This window comes from Eublepharis macularius, chromosome 4 (genome assembly GCF_028583425.1).
Source record: "Eublepharis macularius isolate TG4126 chromosome 4, MPM_Emac_v1.0, whole genome shotgun sequence".
In the NCBI taxonomy this organism is placed as follows: domain Eukaryota; kingdom Metazoa; phylum Chordata; class Lepidosauria; order Squamata; family Eublepharidae; genus Eublepharis; species Eublepharis macularius.
This window is the reverse complement of record NC_072793.1, coordinates 154,564,193-154,587,179: the sequence shown is the minus strand read 5'-3', so window position 1 is coordinate 154,587,179 and position 22,987 is coordinate 154,564,193. Positions and strand designations below refer to the sequence as shown.

Here is a 22,987-nt window from a genome sequence, read left to right as displayed (position 1 = left end):
GGGGGAAGCCGAGTCCCACTCCACACACACATACACACACACACGCTTAAAACTGCTTCGCCATAGAAGTTTTTCTTTCAGTGGAGTTGTGAGGCTGGAAGAAATTCCACTGGGACCAAAAAAAAAGAGGAGGCTGGGGCAAAGCTGTTTGGGTGAAGGTGAAAGTCCGTATCTCCCCTGCCTCCCACCAATGTTGTGCTTTAAATCCTCCCTCACTGCTTTATACAAAGCTTATCTAGTACATTTTTATCCTGTCTTCCTCCTTAGAGCTAAACTACATGAGATGAATTAAACGAGGATGCTCAAGCGAAGGAAGACGCAATGTTAGCTAGGAAGCGTAGTTTGAATTTCACCTCTCTTTACAGAACTGGCAAAGATCACTCCTCAGAGGGTTTGTTAATTTCACCTCTTTACAGAGCAGCTCCTCAGAGGGTTTGTCCATTTCCTCTTTGCCTACAGGAAGGCTCTGACAATTATTAACAAACCCTCTGAGGAGTGATGTTTGCTGGCTCTGTAGAATCATAGGGTTGGAAGGGACCTCCAGGGTCATCTAGTCAAACCCCCTGCACAATGCAGGACATTCACAACTACCTCTCCTCCCCCCCCCACCCAGTGACCCTTGCTCCATGCCCAGAAGATGGCAAAACAGGATCCCTAGCCAAACTGGCCTGGGGAAAATTGGTACCTGACCCCAAGGTGGCGACGGGCATTACCCTGGGCATATAAGAAGGGGCCACAAGAACTAAGCACTGATGTAACCCTTCTTCTCTAGAGAGAGGTGAAATTCAAACTACGCTTCCCAGCTAACATTGTGTCTCCCTTCACTTGAGCATCCTCATGTAATTCGTCTCATGTAGTTTAGCTCTTAGGTCTCAAGTTTTCATGCTTTTCCTCATTTTATCCTCAAAACAATCCTCTAAAGTAGGTGAGGCTGCAGGAGTCAGACTGGTCCAAGGGCACCCAATGGCCTTCATGGCAGAACAGAGACTTGAAGTCGGGCCTCCCAGATTCTAATCCAACATCTTTAAGTACCGCACCACACTGGCTTTCTGATGTAGCGCTTATTGCACTGTGGTGCCATAACCTATAATCTGCCTCACAATTTTCAGTCTCATTCCAACTCCTTCGTTCAACCTCTAGCTTTTCTCTCCATTTTGGTTCTTCTCCCATTATATCTTGGTCAGTGCACTAAATTAGGAAATCCTCCACAGGGTTGAGCTTGCAGGCCAAAGTAGCCCCTCTTCTAGCTCTAGGAGCCCACGCTGCTTCTCCTACAGCATGTCAAATGTACCTGGCATACAAAGGGGAAAAGTCCAACGCCAATGTGAAGGCCGTCAAGCCCAAGTGGAAAGACTGCTGCCTGTGCCATGGCGCAACCCACCGCTGTCATATTGTTGAGGTACGGCTGTGAGTTCTGGATGTATCTGTGAAGAGATGGAAGCCATCAGAGGCCCAAAGGGTCTAAGACCTAGCTGCCTCTGGTTTACCACTCCACACCAATACCCTACGCCCAAGCTAAAGGGGACATCAAATTGAGGTAGCTCCACAACTTCCTAAAGCGCAAATGCCACAGTGGCACCTGGAAGGGAAAAGCTGCAACCAGGACCAAGAGGAGGTTGATTTGGCCCCTGCATAGGGGGCAGAGGCTGAGGACAAGGAGAAGATTCATCCCTAAGACAATCCCAGAAAAGGACATGAAGGTAGCCACTAGTGTTGAAGGTGGGCAGGGGAAGGGTAGATGCATGGGAGGAGGGGACTGAGCATGCCTGGGGGAGGGAAGCCACTCACCTGACATGGCCATTGTAAATGTTGAAGGCCAAGCAGATGATGGCCAACAGAATGCCCAGGCTGGACAGAACCGAAACAGAAATGAAGAGCTTCTGGGAGAGGTACCGGAAAGTGACGATAACTTTTGTATAATCAGCGGGTTGGGTACCCCCTGAAGGACATGGGGGAGAAGAGCATCACTCAGGAGCCATTAAGGAGCCACTACTTCCAATCCCATCATAGGATCCAAGAAGACCCTGTTACTTGTCTTTCTCATAAATGGTTTCACAACTCCTCTCTGCAGTCCTGGAAGACTGACTCAGCTGGGCCTTCTGCATGTGTGGAGACCACCATCCAGTTGGGCGTTTCTTGGAGAGCATCCTCTCTGAGCACTTCAGCAAGTCATGCTGTGGCTTGCTGTGTTCTTCTGAACCATGTTTTAAATTCTAATGTTTAGGGATGAGCAAAAGGGCTCTTCCCAATTCCTTGTACACTCTCCATCTATGGGACCTCTTAGTACCTCATTCTTTTCCTTGTACTGTGCTCCTTGGTTCATCACTACACTGTGAACAATTTACCAGACTCACTAATAATACCTCCTTGAGCACAGGCATTGCCCAAAGTCTTTCTCAGATGGTCTGAACCTGAGAAGAGATTCCCTCACTGCACAAGTCCCCCTGTTGCTCCAGAATTAGATCTGTGTGTCTCTTAACTTTTCTGGTTCAATGGTACAACCACCACCACCAATCACTTACAGAAAGAGATCTTCTTACCCTTAGATATTTCCATTCTTCATGAAGAACAGAAATTCTCCTCCTACCCATGATTACCTTCCACCCTTTATCCCTACATGCAGGCAAACCCCTGGTCTCTTACCGATCCATTTGACATTGCTGTACCAGGAGAGGTTATCCTTAGTGCTGTCGTAATAGCCAATCTTCTTATAGACGCCATCTGTTGGCAGAAGGAGGGCATTTCAGACAGTAGGAGGGGCAAAGGGTGATGTCCCTCCCACCCTCAGCAAGGGCCGGTTGGGAAGAGGGAATGAATTACCAGTTGTCAACCCATCTGAGTGCTGGAATTAATAACCAAGCAAAATTAATAAGAAGTCATTCTGGGACGAGGCAATGGATAACTTTGGACTCAGGAAATTATGCATGGTAGAGAGTGGCTATTGGATATCATAGCCTCACCCACATAACTAGATCTATACAGATCAAGCCACAAAGAGCCACTGCACTGCAGAAGGGTGCCAGAAAATTCCAGAAAACTTAAAAAAAAACAACAACCAGGTGCACCCGGGACAATAACTCAACTCACCCTGTAGTTGTTCGATGAGGGTCCAGGCCATTCGAGAGCCACTAGCATCAAATACCACATGGCCCTGGTGAGGGAAGGAAAAGGGAGGTGTATTGAGACAATTTCCCCAAAGGCTGGCCTTTCAGTTGAGCAGGAGGAATCTGAATCCTCTGGTTGCTCTCTCCAGAAGGGACACCAGGTTGCAATAGCAGATGACAAGGAAAGAGGCCACTTTCTTTTGTGGGGAAGTGTTTTTTGGAGGTCAAATGTGAAAAACACTTTACAATGCAAGAGTTGAAGATGGACATTGATAGTCAGGACTGTTGCGTCTTTGATTCTGCTCTTGCAAAACTGGGGCAGGGGGTTCTCAAATACAAGGTAGAATTTAGATTCTTAAGTCTCTCAGCTTTCATTTTAATACAAAGTAGGTCAAGGTTTAGTCCTCATTGTACTGAACACACATCAGGAGAACATACAAGGTTTTTCTGCCACAAGCCCATGAGGTCATGCAGCAGAGCTTGTGTGTGCTGCCAGAGCTACCCATCCTTGCTCCATGACCTTCAAGCATCCTTCCTCCTCATACACCTCACACGACACTAGTACATGCTTTACACACCTCCCTCCTCTTGCTCTTTGCCAGTCCACCCCACCTGAAAAAAACCCTGCCCAAATGCAAACACTAAGCTGAGGAATGGGGATGCAAAGTTAGCCATTTAAAGCCCCAATTTTGCATAATTAAATTAGTTACATAATTTCTGTGCCAGTACTGTTGCCATTTTGCATCCCAATTACACACATTCTGTGCTCAGGAGATCAGGGTGAGGGGGCCACTCACTGAGACTCCCTCGAAAGCTGAGGAGTTGAGTGCTCGATAGATCTCATCTGTTATTGTCCGGTTATTGTAGTTGAAATCTTCCAGGCGAAGGCCCTTCTTCACCAGCTCAGTGGAGGTCTTGTTTAGAGCGAGAGCCAGGGCCCAGACGGCATCGTAGGCCAGAGGGGCCTCCTGGAAGCCACCTGTCTCCTCAGGAGATTTTTCCACACGCTTTGTTAGCTTCTCTATGAATTCCTGTGATGTCTGGAAAGAGCAACGGATAAAATTGTCCTCCCTCAACTCTCTTTGCAGTGTTCCCTATGACCTGCTTCCCAACAAAGGGAGTCAGCTTCAGGCCACACGACAAAGGCAGGGATCCATTTTCTCTGCAAAATGTCGGGACACATTGATGCATTTGACAGCATCTCTTTTGCCACCAAATAGATATAACCAGCATTTACACATCCTGGGAAATGAAAAGGAAGGCTTCCAAGCCAGAGAGTTCAACTTTCAGACTGGCTCGGGGAAATCTGCTAGTCCATCAAAAATCAACCAACAAGCATCCCCCAAGCTTCTTGCCCTCACCATATTGGAGATACTGCGGGTGTTCTCTGGGTTTAACATGACGATCTCTGTGGTGATGTGCCCCTCCACCGCCTCCCTCATCTCCTCCTCTGTGCAGTTAATATTTGCATCTTTGATGCGGAACCAATTATCGGCATACCAGCCAATCAGGAACCAGACGTACTTCTTGCCAAACAGGCGCTCCTTGTATACCTGTGCCCCCAGTGCCACAAAAGAAGAAAGTTATGCAAGAAACAGAACCGTCCAATCAAGGACGCTTATCTCTGTTCATTCGTCTGCCTGTGCACCCCTTCTTACACCCACTCTCCATGTAGCTCGAGATCCCTCTTTGAATTTTAACAAGGTCAGGACAGAGAGGGGAAAAGGGAAAGGGGGGATAGAAGGCGGAAACCAACAAACACGCTAAGTAGCCTGCTTATAACATTACTCTTCGTATCATTTGATACTAAAGATAGGTGGACTGTGATGATTAACACAAATTATATTCAAGCCTTTATATCCTTAATATACTCAAGTCTTTGTGCTTATTTTTAATCCAATCATAGAATGGCGTCCAGGGCCCAGCAAAGTCTTCTTCCATTTGCCCTTTCAATATTGAGGTCAATTTGTCCATTTCTGCACTCTCCATAATCTTCACCACTAGTTCTTCTTGAGTAGGCATTATTTGATGTTTCCAATAATGTGCTAATAGAATTCTCACTGCTGTTACTGCATGTATTATGAAATATTTCTTATCCTTACTAAATTCATCTGGAATGCAATTCAACAAAAACAGCTCAGGTTTAAAAGGTATTAGGATCTGTAAAATTGTTTGGACCAGGGCTTTTTTTCTGGGAAAAGAGGTGGTGGAACTCAGTGGGTTGCCCTCAGAGAAAATGGTCACATGGCTGGTGGCCTCGCCCCCTGATCTCCAGACAGAGGGGAGTTTAGATTGCTCTCCACGCCGCCAAGCGGCATGGAGGGCAATCTAAACTCCCCTCTATCTGGAGATCAGGGGGCAGGGCCACCAGCCATGTGACCATTTTCAAGAGGATCTGGAACTCCGTCCCACTGCATTCCTGCTCAAAAAAAGCCCTGGCTTGGACCATTGTATGCGCCATTACCCAAAATATATCTTGAAAGCTCAAGATCCTTTTTCTGCCTACCCTGCACTCTATCCATCCTCCGATACTCCTTGGTATATCCACACTTGTCTTAGCCATATAATTCACCAAGTTTATGCATTAATTTCAATGATACTATGTAAGTACAATCGTCTTTCCATTTAATAGCAAAATTCATGGCCAAGTGTCTATTAGCAGGGCAGTGGAATAGGACCATCAACGGACAAGGCAGACATTTTACTCAGACATATTATTACTTGTAAATTTAAAAAGACAAAAACCAAAGCCAAATGTCCTGACAAGGATCTATCTAGGATGCATAAAATGTTGAAAGCAATTGAAAATCAAGTTTTTCTTTAAAAGCGGGAGGGCAAACAGCAATAAAGAAACTGGACTACCCATTTCCTTCAGATGTTGAAGTATCCTGGAGGGAAAGAGTTGGGTTTGGATTCCTTTTCTTTCCCCAACTTTCTTCCTAACACTGAGACAGAAAATGCGCCCTCATCCCTTGATGGGGGCTGAGCATGCTTACTACCCTCTACAAGGCACGGAATGTTGAAGACATGTGTGTATCAGTTAATGGAAAAAACAAGGAAATGGAGCAAGGTTGAGAATTTGGCACGTTTAAGCCCTTAGCAGCTTAAAGTACCCTGGAGAGGGAGCTGGTGGGAATTTTCCAATGGTTTATCCCCTCTTTCATGATAGGAGAACGGGAACAGAAGTTTGGAGGGGGGGCAATGCTTGAAGTCCTAGCTACTGGATTTATTGTTCATCCCTATCTAGCCTGCATGAAGTGGTGGCCTACAAATATTGAAAGTGGACAGAATAGAGAGGCAGTGAATACCAGCAAGGCATTCTGGGAACATCCAGATTTTTTGTCTTTTATGGCTAAGCAGAAGAATGCCTACTCTGCCAGCTCATGATTTCTCCCAGGAGTGTTTGTCCTCATTACTTTCTGAGAGGAAATCATGTGGTTTGTTCCACTTTTTAGGACACTGAATTTCTAATGTGCGTTTTAGACACCAGTGTCTCTCATGACCTAACTAAAGAAAAATGAGTATAACAAAACCACAATTGACATTTTAAAGGAAAAGCAGCTGGGTATGCGTTGCAATTTGGCATGGAGATGCAGCAAGTGTGTTTGTGTATGTGAGAGAAAAGAGGAACAGGCTTTCACATACTAAGGGCTGGAGGACCACTGAGCCACAACACAACAATTCCCGAGAAAGTGTCCAGCCAGGAAGTCAATTTAGAAGGCAATAACATGCCTCCAGGAGCCCCTGGGGGAAGGTACCGAACAACCATTCTCGCTGACACCTCTGTTACTCCCAGAGAGGGCCTAACAAATAGCCACCCACTGAGCACTCACCTCACAGAAGACCTTTCTTGCCTCAGTCTCATAGAAGAGCCCAACAATGATGCGGGCATCCTGGCGCTGAAGGGAAAAACAGGATCAGATGGCCAGAAGATATTCCCACAGAGACAGACAGCTCCAAGCACAATGAAATATTAACCACCGACAACTGAGCATGCAGTTTCTCTCTCACACACACATGCACATGCCAGATATGTATACTTGTTTTAGATGCCTAGCACAATTCAACAACGTTACTGACGCATGGTGGCAGAGGGTCACAGATCAGATTAATACATTCTGCAGTATATACGAACAGGGAATACACACAACTGTCCTCACAACCCCCAGAATACAGCAGGGATATGTATTTCACACTTTTTCTTTCCAACATATTTCCAACAGCAATGCACATCACATGATGCACCAATGAACACACTTAACACACGTCCTTAAATACACTGCAAACACGCACACGAGAGTCTGTTACACCCAGAATGCTTATACACAAGATAGCACACAACCTATGCCAAAATGTACTTTCATAGATGTAGTGAGTGGGGGGGGGAGTGGTGGAAATCTTTTTATCCTATCATATTACAAACTGTCAACACATCAAAATAACTAAAATGGAGGTCAAGGCCTACTCTAGACTATCCTGCACATGAGAAGATTCCTCAGCCAAAGAGGAGCCAAATTCCCAGGTGCAGGCTGAGCTACGGCCACCCCTGACAATGGACACAGGTACAGCTATAAGGGGGGAAAAATGTTTCCAGTTGGCCTTAATGCGTCACAGAAATCATTGTGCGGCTTACTGTAGAGGGAGAATAAGATGCGGTTGACTTGACTCCCAGAATTGTTTCTGTCTTTCAGTCTGAGGGTTCTTAAACTGATAAACAGAAAAGTGTGCCAATATATCGATCCTGTATCACCATCATAACACAATGAACCAACGTAAGAACTGTCATGCTGAATCAAACCAATTATCCATTTAGCAGCATGTTTCCAACATAGGAAACCAGATTTCTTTGAAAAATCACAAGTAAGGGCATCAAGGTGCTGGACATTCCCTGTTATTTGACTCAGAGGTATTCTGCCTCTGCTTATGGAGGTTTTGTTTCATGATAACATTGATAAACTTTCCTCAGTCAATGTGTCAAAAAGCCATCTAAGCTACTAGAATCACCATATCTTATGCACTCAGTTCCGTAAGTGGGTTATGTATTGTGTGAAAAGGTCTTTCTTTTGTTTCTCCTGAACCCGTTGTTATTTATGCTGGGGCGCACTGCAGTCAGAAAATCCCAGCTCTGAATTTTGCACATTGGATTCTTCAGAGGAAGCCCAGGAGAGAGACAGCCTCTTGTTTTTCATGCCGCACTTGCGCTGCTGAATCTGTTACCAGTGTTTCATCAATGATTAATAAGCCACATTGTGCCTGTTTATCTGATATCATTATTATTATTAACTAGCGTTACTGCTGGTCTCCTGTGAGGCCTGCAATATATGTGCTCTGGCTACACAAGAGCCCAATCCATGGAGGGCAGGTGGGCAGCACACCTGGAGTGAGAGGCCGATTTTGGCCTGGTCAAAATGAGTTCCATAATTCTGGTTTTCTCCCAAATTCGCATCTACAGAAAGGAAATAAGCCACATGATTATGGGCTCTGCTGCCAAGACGCCTACGGCAAATTCAGCCTTCTGCCAAAGAAATGGCGGCGGCTGCTGTGTTGCCGGTGGCAGTGGCAGCTCTCCCCTGTGAAAAAGGATAGGAGTCTGCCCAAGTATTAGCTCAGGTGGTGGCAGCCGCCACCAGGCCCTGCAGTCAGCAGAAGGCTGCAATGGGCGAGGGATTGCAGCATTTAAGAACCCTTCCTGGCTGGGCCCACAAGGCCAGGAGCAGCAGGCAAGTACTGAAAGTTGGCTCTCACTCTGCTCACCACCACTTGCACATGTGCCCAGTGTAGGCTGCTAGCAGAAAGGAGCTTGGGCCCTCCAACAGAGGTTTATACAAGCCACTAGGAAGATGGTCAGTTAGAAGTTGCCTCATGAGGTATGTATCAAATGGCCTACAGGGACAGAAGCACTTTTTCAAAGCCCACACAAGGTTCTTAAAGACTTCAGTTGCTTCATGCACCAACAAGCACCTTAAATATGCATGTTCATGTAGTCATTGAAAACTGCACTCATCCACCCTGCCCCAAATCCCAAAGACTTGGAGTAACCAAAAACATGCCCCATCAAAATGTCACTGACATCCCACCCCCCATCTGATGACCCAATTCTGAATTCTAAAGGCCATCCCAAAAATCAGTTTGGAAAGGTACTGGGTCTTGGACTTTGGGAAGTTTTCTAATAGGGAGCTAAGAATACCTCTTCTATCCCAGCAAACAAAAATACTTCTTTTTTCACCCTTCTTCTTCACCTGATGCATAGATGATATGAACTGGAGGACCCCTCAGTGGGTCTTAGAGACTGTAACGGGGTACAAGGGAAGAGGTCCCTTCCCAACATCACAATCACTCACAGCCAGGACCATGTCTGTCACCTTGAGATTCTTGACAGGCACAGCAGGGTCTGAGAAGAAGCTCTGACGGAAGGTAATCTCAATGCCAGCCTCTTTGACTCGTTCCTCAAGGTCATCCAAGGTCTGTGGGAATGCAGAAGGAGAAATCATGACAGCAAAGTAACAGGTGGTGCAAATTGATTTTAGGAGTGGTGCTCAAGTAAAGGGGACCTGATAGTTAAGTGCTTTTTTAAAAGCCCAGGTATCATAATCTTTGCTTTTGCAATGAAATTTGCACAGAATTGGATACCTGTCAGAAAATACAACATTTGGATAAACTTCAGTTTTATTTGCGAAAAGTTTCTGGTCTCTCCATGACCATGAAGGTAAGCATGAAAATATGGAGGAGCGCTCAGTAAAATCTCAGAAATGAGTGTGTGCATGCACACATGCACATTCACATCTTTTCACAAGATCAGAGCTCTACATACCCTGGAAGAGAATTTGTACTGATCAAAGGTGCAGAATATACCCACTCCAAGACAACACGTATTTCGATTTTGCGGCAAAGGGTGAGGTCATGTTAGAAGCAGGATTTGGATTTAGAGGGAATGTTGGATGAATTAATGTTTTGGGCTGAGGGCAGACGGGGCGGGGGGTGGGGGTGGATGACGACGACACCCTGCAGTTCTGCATTAAAGAAAACCAAACTGCATAAACGGAAAAGGCATCCATACTCTACAATTAGAATTAGTTAGGCATATCAGCAAAATGACACTAATGAGGTAAATTTTGCAGACAGCAGAAGGGAAATAAAGATGGAAGGCACGGAACATTGGTGGGCAGGAGAGACGCCAGACTTGGAGATGGAGATTAGGGATTGCAGGGAGGGAATCAGAGCTGCAGTGAGCAACCAATGGGAGACCAACCCTCCTCTGTTTTTACCCCCTTTGTTGTCTTTGTAATAAGAAATCAGTATATATTTCAGCAACGCAAGCCCACATCCAGATGACAAAACCAGGTAAAAATAACAAGCGTAACACAGATCCTAGCAAACTAGGCAGTGGGAGATCGGTGACTGGAACTCCCCCCCCCACCCCCAGTTTTTGAAATGCTAACATCAGTGGCTCTGGCCCTCTATTTGGATTAAGGCTGCATGGGGGGGTTGGGGGGAGAAGAGGTTTAACTCTTACACACATACCCACACCCACACCCATGCAATTTTGCTATTCAAAAACAGCCTCTCCCCCACCAAGCTGTAATTTGCCCTAAAAGAAAAAAGTCAGGGCAGCCTTTTACTTTCACATTCTGTTTTAGAGCTAATAAAAGGGTGTGGGGGTACAGCAGGGGTATCAACCAGTGAAAGCACTTTGGGGAGAGAATTAAACCCCTTCTTCTTCCCTGTCCCATGCGGCCCCCAATCTGAATAGGCCCCCCCGTCAGTTGCATTTTTACAACCATGGTGGATCCAACCATGGATCGTCTAGTGTCTTTGAAGCTGTGTATATTACAACATTGTTAAAAAGAAGCTGAAGACCTATTTCTACTGCCTAAGTCCTTCATCTTTTCTTGCAGCCACAAAGACTAGACACCTGGGCCACAATCCAACATAAAAGACTTCAACAGGCTTGAAATCAATGAAACGGACTTCAATCCAGCTGGACAGTGACTGGATGAAGCTGCCTCATATATGAAGCTAGAACAATGGTCCATCTAGCTCGGTGTACTGTAACTAGCAGAGAAAGAATGTTCCCTAACACCTGAGATCCTTTAAGGAAAGAAGCTGAGGGCTGCATTTGGGATCCCTTGGAAGTAAAGCAGGGGTACTACTACGGAGCCATAATAAACACGAAGTCACTACCAATATCCCTGAATTGTGTTCCTGGGTCTGTAGGAACCACAGTTTTCTGAGGCTAGCCACACTCTGCATTCCACAGTGCAACTGCGGTCATATTTGTTCCTGAAAGACTCTGGTGAGGGACTGAGGTTAGACCAAGAGTTAAAGAACACAATTTAGCAATCAGAAGAATTGCTGAGCCCTGAGGGAGCCAATGGAAATGTACCACAATCGGACAGAGGGCTACAGCCCATTTGCTGTTCATACAAAAATAGCCTCATTTGCTTAACATTTGCATTAATGTGATGGACATTGGAACACAGCTGGTAGAAAGGCTCCACTTCTTCCGCGGCATCATTTGGGCAATTTCCCTTGTCTGAAACTACAAATGGCAATTCTTCTTAGGACATCTTGGAGAGTAGCACTTAACTGAGATCTCAGATGACATTTATTAAGATTCAGTAGGGGCGGGGGAAGGACTCTCAAATGTACATCTGAAACAGAGATAGTCTAGATGCATACTAATAGCATCTTTTCCTTTCCTTCTGTTGCCCTATTTCTCTTTCCTAACCAATCCTCCCTCAATCCCGCCACCCCTCTGCTGCCTAGCTTCAAAAGGTAAGCTCCTTGGGGCAGGAACTTAGCGGGGGTTACTTATATTACTACTTGGCACACTAGAAAAGAGCAAGAGTCCATTTGCACCTATTAACAAAAATTGAGGTAGGGTATGACACTTTGTGAGCTGTGACTCACGAAAGCTCAAACCCTACCACAATTTTTGTTAGCGTTATAGGTGCTACTGAACTCTTGCTCTTTTCTACTGCTACAGACAGACTAACACGGCTACCCATCTTGATCTATCTTTAGCGCACTGTCTACATGGAAAATCAGTATAATCATGCTACTGTGAACATGCCTAACAGGACATCGGTCCATCTGGCTCAGTATCTATACTTTGATTGGCAGCAGCTCACAAGATTGCAGGCAAAGAGAATCTTTCGTAGCCCCTGCTGCCAAGATCCTCCCACCGGAGATGCCAAGAACTGAACCTGGCAACCTTCTGCATGCAAAGCAGCTACTCTCTCTCTTAAAATATGAAAAAGAGTCCAGTAGCACCTTTAAGACTAACCAACTTTATTGTAGCATAAGCTTTTGAGAATCACAGTTCTCTTTGTCAGATGTTGGTTAGTCTTAAAGGTGCTACTGGACTCTTTTTGATTTTGCTACTACAGACTAACACGGCTAACTCCTCTGCATCTTAAAATATGGTTATTCCTTGCTTTTAAAAAATACTGATCAAGTTGTTCATCCTCATTATACGTGATGTTTACAAGATGTCTTGGCCATGATCAGGACTAGAAACTTCACCCTTAGGACTCTAGCATGAATCTCTAGACATCAGGCATCACATTCCATGTTGCCCAACTGTATGTAGGATAAAGGGATGATTGCAATAGCCTGAACAGGATTTTATTTTATTGTTAAGAGAAACAGCAAGCAATAAGAAGGTTGACATTAAAGTGGTTAGTGCAGATGGAAGACAGGCCATCTCATCATGTGAGATGCACATTTTGAAATCGTGCTAAAGGCTCTAGGGTACACAAAATCAGTTCCAGTAGATTTAACAGCCCCTTCTGATCCTTTAATCAGGATTGTGAGACCATGTTATGCACAGTGGGGAAACAAACACAAATCTTCTAATCAACCTAGTGTGTGCTCATGGAATACATCAGCATGTATAATTTCTTTGGAGAACAGGATGTTAGTTCATGCCAATTTGAAACCTTCTGGCATGGAAACTAGTGACAAAGAGCAAAAAAAAGAGGATAGAAACAGCATGCTGAGAGAGAATGTGGAACAGGGAAGGGAAGTGGAGTTACAAGAGCAAACAAGCCCTTCACTGTTCACTAGAAGCCTTTTCAAAGTCATCTTTTATTTCTGAAACTTCAACAGACTCCTTGCCCACTTTCACATTTTTTTTTCAGGCTAGCAACTTGGGGATGCAATTTTTTAAACAAACAAACAAACTGGGAATGCATAGATTCTTGAGAAGCTGCACCTTGTGTCAGATACCATGTTTGGTACATGGAGAAGGTGCACAAAACATGCTAAGAGCGTCAGCCCACACAATCACAGAAGAATGTTCTGAAAGGACACCAATGTTTTAGCCACTAGCCCACAATGATACTATGCTGATAATTAGCCTACTGTTTGTGAGAGAGTAGCCCAACATTATATAGGTAAATGTGCATATGGCAAGTTGGGCTGTATATTCCAAGAACCAGGAGTGGAGGGATGAGCATCTCTGTGTGTCATGTGGCATCCCTGCCTGTCTGTGGAGTCTGGCACAATGTCAAGGACAGAGGACAAGGCCTGCCTTCACCACAAATGTGTTTTCAACAGCAGCAGTTTACTTTTCAACGTGGTAATTCATAGCAGCGCTATTCACTTGGGGGCAAATTAAAGGGGTGCACCCACAGGCACTGTTGCTATCAGGATGAAGCTGTCGCAGCCCCTGGGGACCCCAGTGTTTGAGGCAAGGGGAAAATTCGGCCCCCTTTCAACTCTGCCCCAGGCTGCTTCCCATATATTTGGTCAGCTGGAGAGCTAAAGTATTGTAGAGGGAGTAATTGACTGTGCAACCCCTCTCCTTCCATAGCACAACACTGCTCAGCTCTGGGGGGAAAAAACAAGTCCTTGCACTCTACATCCGCAGTTTCAGAACTCTATCACTGGAGCACAGTCGCCCTATAGCAGTAAGCAGTTTGCCAGGCCCTGAATCTGAGCAGGACAGGACTGAAGGGGGAGTTATTTTTACTGCTCCCTCCCCACGCTGCGTGGGAGAGTTGGGGTGATGAGGAAATGGGTTGGACAGGCATATTTCAAGCAATCAGGGAGCAATCAGGGGCACTGATCTTTTCCCAGCTATAACAGTTTTGGGGGGAGGGAGGAAGAGCTAATGAGAATAAGAGATGTTTTTCTTCTGATCTTAATGCACTGCCCACTCCAAAGCTCTTTTCTCTTCAAAAGGGTCAGAGCCCTTAAAATAATGTAGCATCTTGGACTATAGGGGAAATAAAGAGTCAGGGGATGCTATGAGGCATGAATATGCCAATATTCATCCTTTCCCCAGGACGCTTTAAGCTGGCATTCCTTTTCATTCTCTATTTTCTTCCCCCCTTGATAGTCAACTGTCCTCAATATTCCATTGGGAGCAATAAACATGCTCAGCCCTTGTCCAACTTTTCTTTTTAATATTTGTTTGTTTGTGTTATTTCTAGTCCACCTTTCTCATTGAGACTTAACGCGGATTACGCAGCGTAAGTCAACATGATCAACGGCTGGGACATTGAACAAACAATGCAATAGGGTACAGATTGCAGAAATGTGAATAGAGCAGAAAGCTGCCAAGGCAGAGCATAGGGAAAGAGGTGGTTCTGTAGATGATGGACCAAGGCCATGAAGAGCTTTGTATGTGATGGTCAAAATCTTGTAACTGATGGGTAGCCAATGGAGTAACTGAAGAATGGGAGTAATATGCACACTCTGTCTAGCTCCTGATAATAATTGAACTGCAGCATTCTGCACTAACTAATGTGGGCACGTACCTTTCCTGCTTTAAAAATCAATGAAGTTGTATTATTCTGCATACCTGGGGAGTTCCGTGAATATGTAGAACCCCAGGCCTCGTCCATGGGAGACCTCAATTTATTTTTCCACGGGTAAGCACAGGGCTATCAAAGTTACTATTAGGAGTGACCGAATGTAAGGACAGTTAATAAACTTCCTGGGGTTAGGGCTGGTGGTACCAGTTATAGAAAGGCTTGAGCTGAGCACCAACGCTCTCATCATCACAACAGAAAAGACCTGCTGGACATAACGGAATGCCTGAAAGATAATGATTGGAGTTAGCTTCAGGACTGAGGTGAGCTCCATACCGAGGTGAACACCTCTGTGGTCTGCTGGATGGTGGCGATCTTGGTCCAGCCCCACTTTTTGAAGAGCTGCACACGGGTGGGGTTGTGTAGGGTGGCCGAGGGATGTGTGCGGAAGAAGGTGGGGAAACGCTGGCGATTGGAGAGCGCTGGTGAGCTAGAGCCGTAAGACAGCTGGAAGGAAAAAATGAGATGGAGACACAGCTAAGTAAGAAAAGGGCTGAGGTACATACAAAAAGTCCTGCTGATCAGACCTGGGATCCACCCACTTGTTTCCTACAGTGGCCAGCCAGGTACTTTCAAAAGGCCTGCAATCATGGCATAAGGACAACAGCAGCAGGGTTGGCCTGTTCTCACTTTGGGATCAGGATTTTCCATGTGCCTTTATCCTTGTCCCATTCATACAAGCCTAATCTTGTGGCACTAGATATACTCTACTCCTATACCCAAATATAAAGGCACATGGACACGAGTCAGACCATTAGTTTACCAGGATCAGTATTTTCTACTCTGGCAGTCGCTCTTGGACAGAGGTCTTTTACATCATCTACTAATTGATTTTTTAATGAGAGATGCCAGGGATTGAACTCCAGACGTTCCGTATGCAAAGCATGTAATCTACCTTTAAGCCACAGCCTCTCCCTTTCAGGCCTGCTCTCTCCCCTCCCCCCAGGACTTAATTTTGAAACTGCACTTTGCCAGGGCTGAGATACTGTGGGTTTTCAGACTGGCTTAATCTGAAAGCCCTTTCCCTAAGAAGCTGTGCTAACAATGCTGAAAAATAGCTGCACATGCTCACAGGCATTCTCATCACACAGTTCTGGGACAGAAACAAGTTATACTGTTGAGCCCTGAGTCCACTAAAGACTTATGTGTCCTATTCCCTTCACTGTTATTGCACACACATGCACACATGAAAATTACTCACCACAATCAGGTTCCACATGCGTGCAGCCTCAGCCACCAGGGTGGAAACGCTACTGCAGCCCGGCATAAGGATAATCTTGATGGGGTCATTGTAGAGTAGCTCGTACAGAAATTTGGTGGCCACACCAGGTTCACACTGTGGGGGGTTAGATACGTTGACAAATCACATCCCAAAGACAGTGACATACCCCTGATTTCTCCAGTTCTGCACCCTTCCCAACTGGAACAAATCCGGGCTTTCCTTCAAAACAACCCCAATTTTAGAGCCAAAAGTATAACAAATACTGTGAACAACGCACAGTCACAGGTAGTGGAGAGGCTATATGGAAGAGTTTGATGGCCATGGAAAATTCAGGTACAGCAAAGTGGAGTGAGGTGCAAAAGGCTCTGCTAGCAGTGTAGCGAGGAAGGAAGCATCTTGATGATCAGCAGTGAGTGAAAGCTGATGAGAGGCACACCAAGAAGCCCAATTTGTTTAATTTACTACAGCTTTTCTCCACCTTTCTTCCATTAAAGAGCTTCAGGGGCATATACAGGTTTGCCAGGCAGTCTCCCAGAGCCTAGCTTCAGCAAGATGACCATATCAGACACCTTCAGCCTACACTTTGTGATCATTCCTCTTCTTAAAAGGATGGCTGCCCTCCTGTGATTCTCGCCCACAACGAAGAATTTAACACCAAGGACCTGTACAGATCCTTGGCTACCTAAGCTCAGCCTGAGGAACGGGACCAGAACTGTTTGGCCAGGATCCTTGTTCTATGAGTCAATCTGCCCTTCTTTGATCAGTGGAGCTGCTTAGATCTTGATTCCAATGGAGGTGAGGAGGAGGAGATTGGAAAGGCTGTACTTTTCACAGGTGACCGTGTTCAGTCATCTCCTGTGTAGCCAGTATGCAGAAAGAAGTGGAACGGAGTAGACATTGTTTTGATGGAGCACACCAAAGAAGAAGAAGGTCAGGGCTTGGGAACTAAGAAGGGTCAGCCCCACTCAGTACTTGGATGGGAGACCACAAAGGAAGACTGGGGTGGGGTGGGAGTTGCTACACACAGCAGACCAAAGGGCCCACTAATCTGGGACATTTTCCCCAGACAGTGGCCACCCAGATGACTCGTCCCATAAAGCTCACATATAGGGCATGATGGGTGATTACCCTCCCTGTTTGTCCCCAGCATCTGCTACCAGAGACGCTGACTGGAAAGATGGAGATTCCATTCTTAGCTATCATGGCTAATAGCCTCATTCTGAAGGGTGGGGGGTAGTCGTGGTGGTAAGCAGAAGGCATCCCTGAACACAGAACAGATGATTTGTTGGCTTTCCCAACAGCGGGTAAGGGTGCTCATGCCAACGGAGCTGTCAATTTACCCTCCACTCCCCAGAGACCACAAGCCCATTTTTAGGTCTCTCCTTCAATCTTAAGATAGCCCCTGCCTCCCCACACTCCGCCTGACTCCCTGTCCAGCTGTCTCTCTCTATGGACCAATGTGCCAGCCACCCCACCCTCTACTCTCCCACCTCCTCTCCAATCCTGCTCCTGGCTGTGCGCCGCCACCGCAAGGGGATGATGAATTATTCAGGGCATCGCCGCCCGGGAAAGAGGATCAGTTTCCATGGCAACCCCATTGGCAGGCGCTGCCACGGCAACCTGTCAGCGCCAGGGAGCGGGGCTTCAATTGGGAGGGAACAAAGGGAATGTGGGGTAGGGGGTGGCTGGGAAGCACAGGGTGGCGCAAGAGGGAGGGGGAGTGAGAGAAAAAGAACAGGCACAGCAAGGAAGGGGGATATTGCTTGCATGGGAGGAGGGAGAGACGACTGGATAGACTGATGGATTAGATCGAGGCTATGATTGATGGACAGGTGGCTGAATTCAAGGACAGAGAGAAAGCTAGGAAGGGGGCAGCTGGACAGAGATGTAGAAGAGAAAGAGGTGCTTAGAAATAGTTGCGAAAGACAAGGGAATGAAGCAAGACATGTGAAAAAAATACCACAATGTGCTTTGAGGATAAGGCACCTTGTGAAATACGGGAATACTAGGACGAGAGAGCAAAGGAATATGGGTAAAAGAAGATGCGTACAGCATGGACAGCTGGGAATATGGAGGGATGCAGAAACAGAGATTCAGGCATGAATACGGGGGACAGTCAGATAGAGCATATGCACTCTCAAGGGTGGAAATGTTCAAAGGATGGGCATGCGATTTGGACTGCCAAAGTCACGAGAAGGGTCTACGGGCAGGTATGTGCAGCAGAACTTGAGCTGCAAACTCAAGTGTGTTGCAGGGGGGATAATTCTTGGAACTCCCCCCCCCCTTTCTACACACACTGTTCCTCTTGAATTGATCCAGGGCCAATGCAACCAATCCCTTAGCACCTGCCACCGAAAGAGGGAAGAAAGCAAGTAATCTCTGAGCAAAGACTGCAAAGGGTTCCTGTGTCCAACTCTGGAAGTAAAATGTGGCTTAATTTCTTGCCACTCGGAGTCCAGGAACTGTACCTCCACTGCCTTCCCAGACGAGCGATGAAAGGCAGGTGCTGTGTCCAAAGCTCCAGATCTGGCTTCTCCCCAGGCACTGCCTAACTGTGAGGATATTCTATAAGCATCTTTCAATCCTCACCCTTGGTTTCTTTCACCATTCTTGGTCACAGAACACTGTAATGCCCAGTCACATGGAGTCAACTGCTGTTCTGAACCATCGTGGAGACCAGAAAACCGGGGGTGAAAAGCTGAGTCTGTGCCCAAGGGCTGGATGGGGAGTCAACAGGTAGAAATGCGTGTCTCAGAGACCCACCAGGTTTCATGGATGAAAGCAGGCACAAACATGCAAGAGATGGTCACAAGACAGGTAAAAGTATGCAACAGGCACAGGGAATTAGGGTGTAAAGGAGGAACATGAATAATGGAGAAGCATGTGGAGAAAAATTGACAGTACAAAAGTCATGCTGTTAATCTTCTGAATCAAGCGTGACAGAACTTTGGTCATATTCAGATGTGACTGGCAGCTAAGACCTGACCTCTGTCATGCAGCCAGATTTACAACTGAAGGGGACTCTGAGGCCTGTTCTCAGTTAGTCTTGTCAAAAGCACTGACAAAATGTGACTTTGTCTCTGAGAGAGCCTTCACGTTTTACCCAACTTTAACTTCATTCCTTACTCAACATGCCTCAGCCTCCATCACCAGCACTCCCCTTCCAGACAAACACACTTCTCTCTCTTTTCTCTTTATCTCTCTCTCTTGCCCAAGGACACATGAAAATCTGACGCCAGCCCTGCAGGACTGGAATTTCCACCTGTGATCCTGGCTCAAACGGAACAGCAATGCTAATGGATGAGACAAAAAGACTACCTCTCTCTAGCGGGACTCTCAACAATCCATTTACTACATTTTTATCCTCACTTCTCTGGAGTGATATACAGGTTTCAATGTCAGCAGTGCCAAGCTACTCAGGCCTACAGCCCTAGAAACAACTTTCATTCAGGCTCTAGCAAGGACCAGCCGAGCAGGTTGGGGGGCCCTTATGGTTACTCTCCACCCTCATGTCACTGAAGCAGTGAAACCATCTTATCCCACCTCAACCTTTAGGCAGCCATTATGGCCTGATGTTTAGACCAACAGCCAGATGCAATCTTGCATCGAAACTGCTGTGGCAGCCCCCACTGCTGATCCATCCTTTAGACCAGTCCAAAGTACTAGCAGGAAATCACCACACAGACAGGGCAGACAACCCTTTAACATCCATATCCTTATTAATGCTCTCCAAAACTCTACCTCCCACACTCTCTGTCCCTCTTTGCGGCTGTCCCTGCATGTCCGTTCTCCCATTCTCTCAATACAGGCTCACCTCCCTCCGTTAAAAATGCACTCCTTGCTCGTTCTGTCCGTCCACGCCTCACTCTTGTGCGGCTGCTGAAAAGTCTCTATGCGACTCTTCCTCACAATACGTCTCCCCTGCAAATGTCCCTGCAAGTTCTGATCGTGCTCTTCAAACTCTTTTTTGTGCCATATGACCCCCCCACCCGTTAATACTTTCAGCTGCACCCCTCCCATGCCCCCTTCCCCTTTCCTTTCACCTTGCTGTCATGTTGGATCAGGGTATCTCTTGCCAGAACACTCTGCAACTCCAAATAAGGTTCTGTGACGCTTGGCCCTCTTTCAGCGTAGGTCTCTCCTGCTTTCCTTAATTCTCACCTCTTAGCCGACAGAGAGGTCGCCTCTCTGTTATAACCAAGAGACCCTTGAGCTTTCTCCCTCCCTTGCCAAAGCCCCACCCTTGCTCCATTTCCAAGGTCTTTTCATACCTCCATCCCCGTGACAAGGAAGAGTGGCGCATCCTTGAGGAAAGGACCAATAACCGACCCCCCCCCCCCAGTTCTCCAAGCCCCTTGCTGTCCTCCCCCTTCCATCAATGAGTTCCTGTATTATCTTGGGAGAGGTGGTGAAAAGAGGGGCACACAACAAACAACCTCCACAGTATTGGTGTGTGTGACCAGTCATCCCCTCACCCGGCTCTGCTCGGCCACAAGGCACAACACCCACCTTGCTCACCTCCCCACTGGTGCCAACAAGTTCTGCAGCTGACCCCCCTCCCCTCCGGTGGAACAGACTCCCCTGCACAGCTTTCCATCTCCTCTCCCCCCAAGCTCTGCTCCTGCAGTGCCCAGAGAGCCCCTCGACTCGGGTGCCTCCCCTCCCCCCGCGCCCGCAACCCAGTTATTCCCCGGGCGAAGGGGTGTGTGTGTGGGGGGGGTCTCACCTCGCTGTCGCGGTGGTCGAGGCGCAGCTCGTAGTCGGGCAGGATGTCCCTGCGGCTGTTGACGTCGTCGAGGGCCATCTGAGCGGCGGGCAGGCAGGCTTGGCCCCCGGGCCAGCCGCCGGTCATGGGGAAGAGCGCCCCGATGTGCAGCCTCTTCTTGCCTGCGCCCAGCGGAGGAGAGAGCAAGAGCCAGCCCGTGAGCACCAGCAGGGCCGCCTGGGGGCCCCCGGCGGGGCGCGGGCCGGGCAGGGCCATGGTGGCTTGGCCGGCCGGGGGTCAGGGGAAGACGCGCTGCTGCTGGGGGTGGCGGCAGCAGCAGCCAGGGCGCACGGCTGCACTGCGCGGTGGTGGCGACAGCGGCGAGGGCGCCGGAGCCGGCTCCTCCATGGCGCTGCCCGGCGTCGGTGCTGCAGTGAGCGAGCGAGAGAGCCGGGAGGGGGGGAGGGGGCGGGGGGCTGATGTCAGCGCGGAACGCCGCCGTCCAGGGCGCGGGGGGAATTGCAATGAGCCCGCCACACCAGCCCGGGGCGAGAGGACTGGAGGGCGGCACGGGGAAGGCGGGAGAGAAGGATGGAGAAGAAAGCGCTGGGGGGGGGGGGGAGTGAGGGGGGAGGCACCTGGGGGGGGAGGAGGGAGAAGTGGCGATGTGCCTGGACAAAGAGGGAGGGGGAATGGAGGGGCAGGGGAAAGGAAGGCGGGGGGACGGGGTAGGTTGGGAGCAAGGGAAAGGGCGGGAAAGGGAGGCCCACAGAAACGCTTTCTGGGGAAAAGGTGGTAGGGAGAGAGAACGAGATAGAGCAGGTCTGGTGGCAGAGGATGAGACGTCAGGAAAAGGTGGCGGGAAACAGAAGAGAAGGATGGTGAACGGGATACAGAGATGGAGGCATGGGTGGGCAAATAGGTTCAGGATGGGCAACACAGGATGTGCTTCTTTACTAACGGATGTGGAATTCTCTACTAATGGACTTAATGATGGTCACTAGATGGCTTTAAAAGGCAGATTCATGGAGGAAAAGTCCATCTATGGAGAGTAGTAGCCATGGTGACTGAAGGGAACCTCCATATTCAGGAGTAGCAAACCTTTGGATACCAGTACTAGGAGGCAACATCAGGGAAGGTCTGGGCCTCTATGCCCTGTGCTTCATAAGTTAGCCAACCAATTGGCCCTCTGCCAGGATGTTAGATTAGATGGACAACTAGTCTGATTTGGTAGGGCTCTTTTTATGTTCTTATGGAGAAAGGTCTGGTTCGAATGGAAGATTGGTGGAAGCATGTCAGAAAGGTGGCTGATACATACAAGATGAGAAGAATGGGGAAATGGAAGGGTGGGTGGAACTGGAAGAATAGAGAAGTGAGAACAATTGAGAAGAGCTGCAGGATTTGAGTCCATTGGCACCTTAGAGACCAAGCAGATTTTCAGGTGTAAGCTTTCAAAAGCCAGAGCTCCCTTCTTCAGACACACAGGAGGACCTCCTGGTATGTCTGAAAAAGGGAGCTCTGGCTTTTGAAAGCTTACACCCTGAAAATCTGGTTGGGTCTCTAAGGTCCCACAGGACTCAAATCTTGCTGTTCTACTGCCGACCAACATGACTACTCGCCTAAAACTATCCTCGGGGAAAATAGCTGATGGTGAAGCCACAGAGAGAGAGAGAGAGAGAGGTGATATAAACAGGAACGATGAGAAAAGCTGGAGAAATAAGCCCAGAACTGAAGGTATACGAGTCAGAGAAGGTACAAAGAAACAGAAACAGACCTGGTCTGGTGCAAACAGGAGAAACAGAGGTATGGGGAGAAGGTGACAAGGAAGGCTGGAACAAGACAGAGAACAGAGATGCAAAGAGAAAAGAAAGCCTCCTGAGACAAGGTTGCATGTGGTACAGACAGGATAGAAAAAAAGAATGGAGACCAGGCTGATAAACAGGGATGAGGGGAAAGAAAGATTGATGGGTTTGATCGCATTGCTTCAGAGAGTCTTGGGATAAAGATGTAGCAGGCATTGCTAACTGAAAGGGCAAATATGTGAGGGCTTCTTGGTCACTAGGGGAGGGGCGGGAGAATCTCAGCCTTGCAGGCAGAGGGAGCTCCGTCTGGGTTGCTCTTCCTGCTTCCAGCCGAT

General features: G+C 47.5%; 1 protein-coding gene across 1 annotated transcript in view; it reads right to left on the bottom strand.

Moving 5' to 3' along the window:
• The window catches only part of GABBR1 (gamma-aminobutyric acid type B receptor subunit 1), a 33,421-nt gene extending 12,409 nt beyond the window's left edge, over positions 1-21,012 (bottom strand). Inside the window, 11 exon segments of the mRNA XM_054977131.1 lie at positions 1,292-1,424; positions 1,789-1,939; positions 2,644-2,721; positions 3,088-3,151; positions 3,902-4,144; positions 4,466-4,657; positions 6,938-7,003; positions 9,467-9,568; positions 15,200-15,370; positions 16,125-16,259; positions 20,872-21,012. Coding sequence (XP_054833106.1) covers positions 1,292-1,424; positions 1,789-1,939; positions 2,644-2,721; positions 3,088-3,151; positions 3,902-4,144; positions 4,466-4,657; positions 6,938-7,003; positions 9,467-9,568; positions 15,200-15,370; positions 16,125-16,259; positions 20,872-20,997 — 1,461 coding nt within the window. The 5' untranslated portion in view covers positions 20,998-21,012.
• Between the last annotated feature and the right edge of the window lie 1,975 nt (positions 21,013-22,987).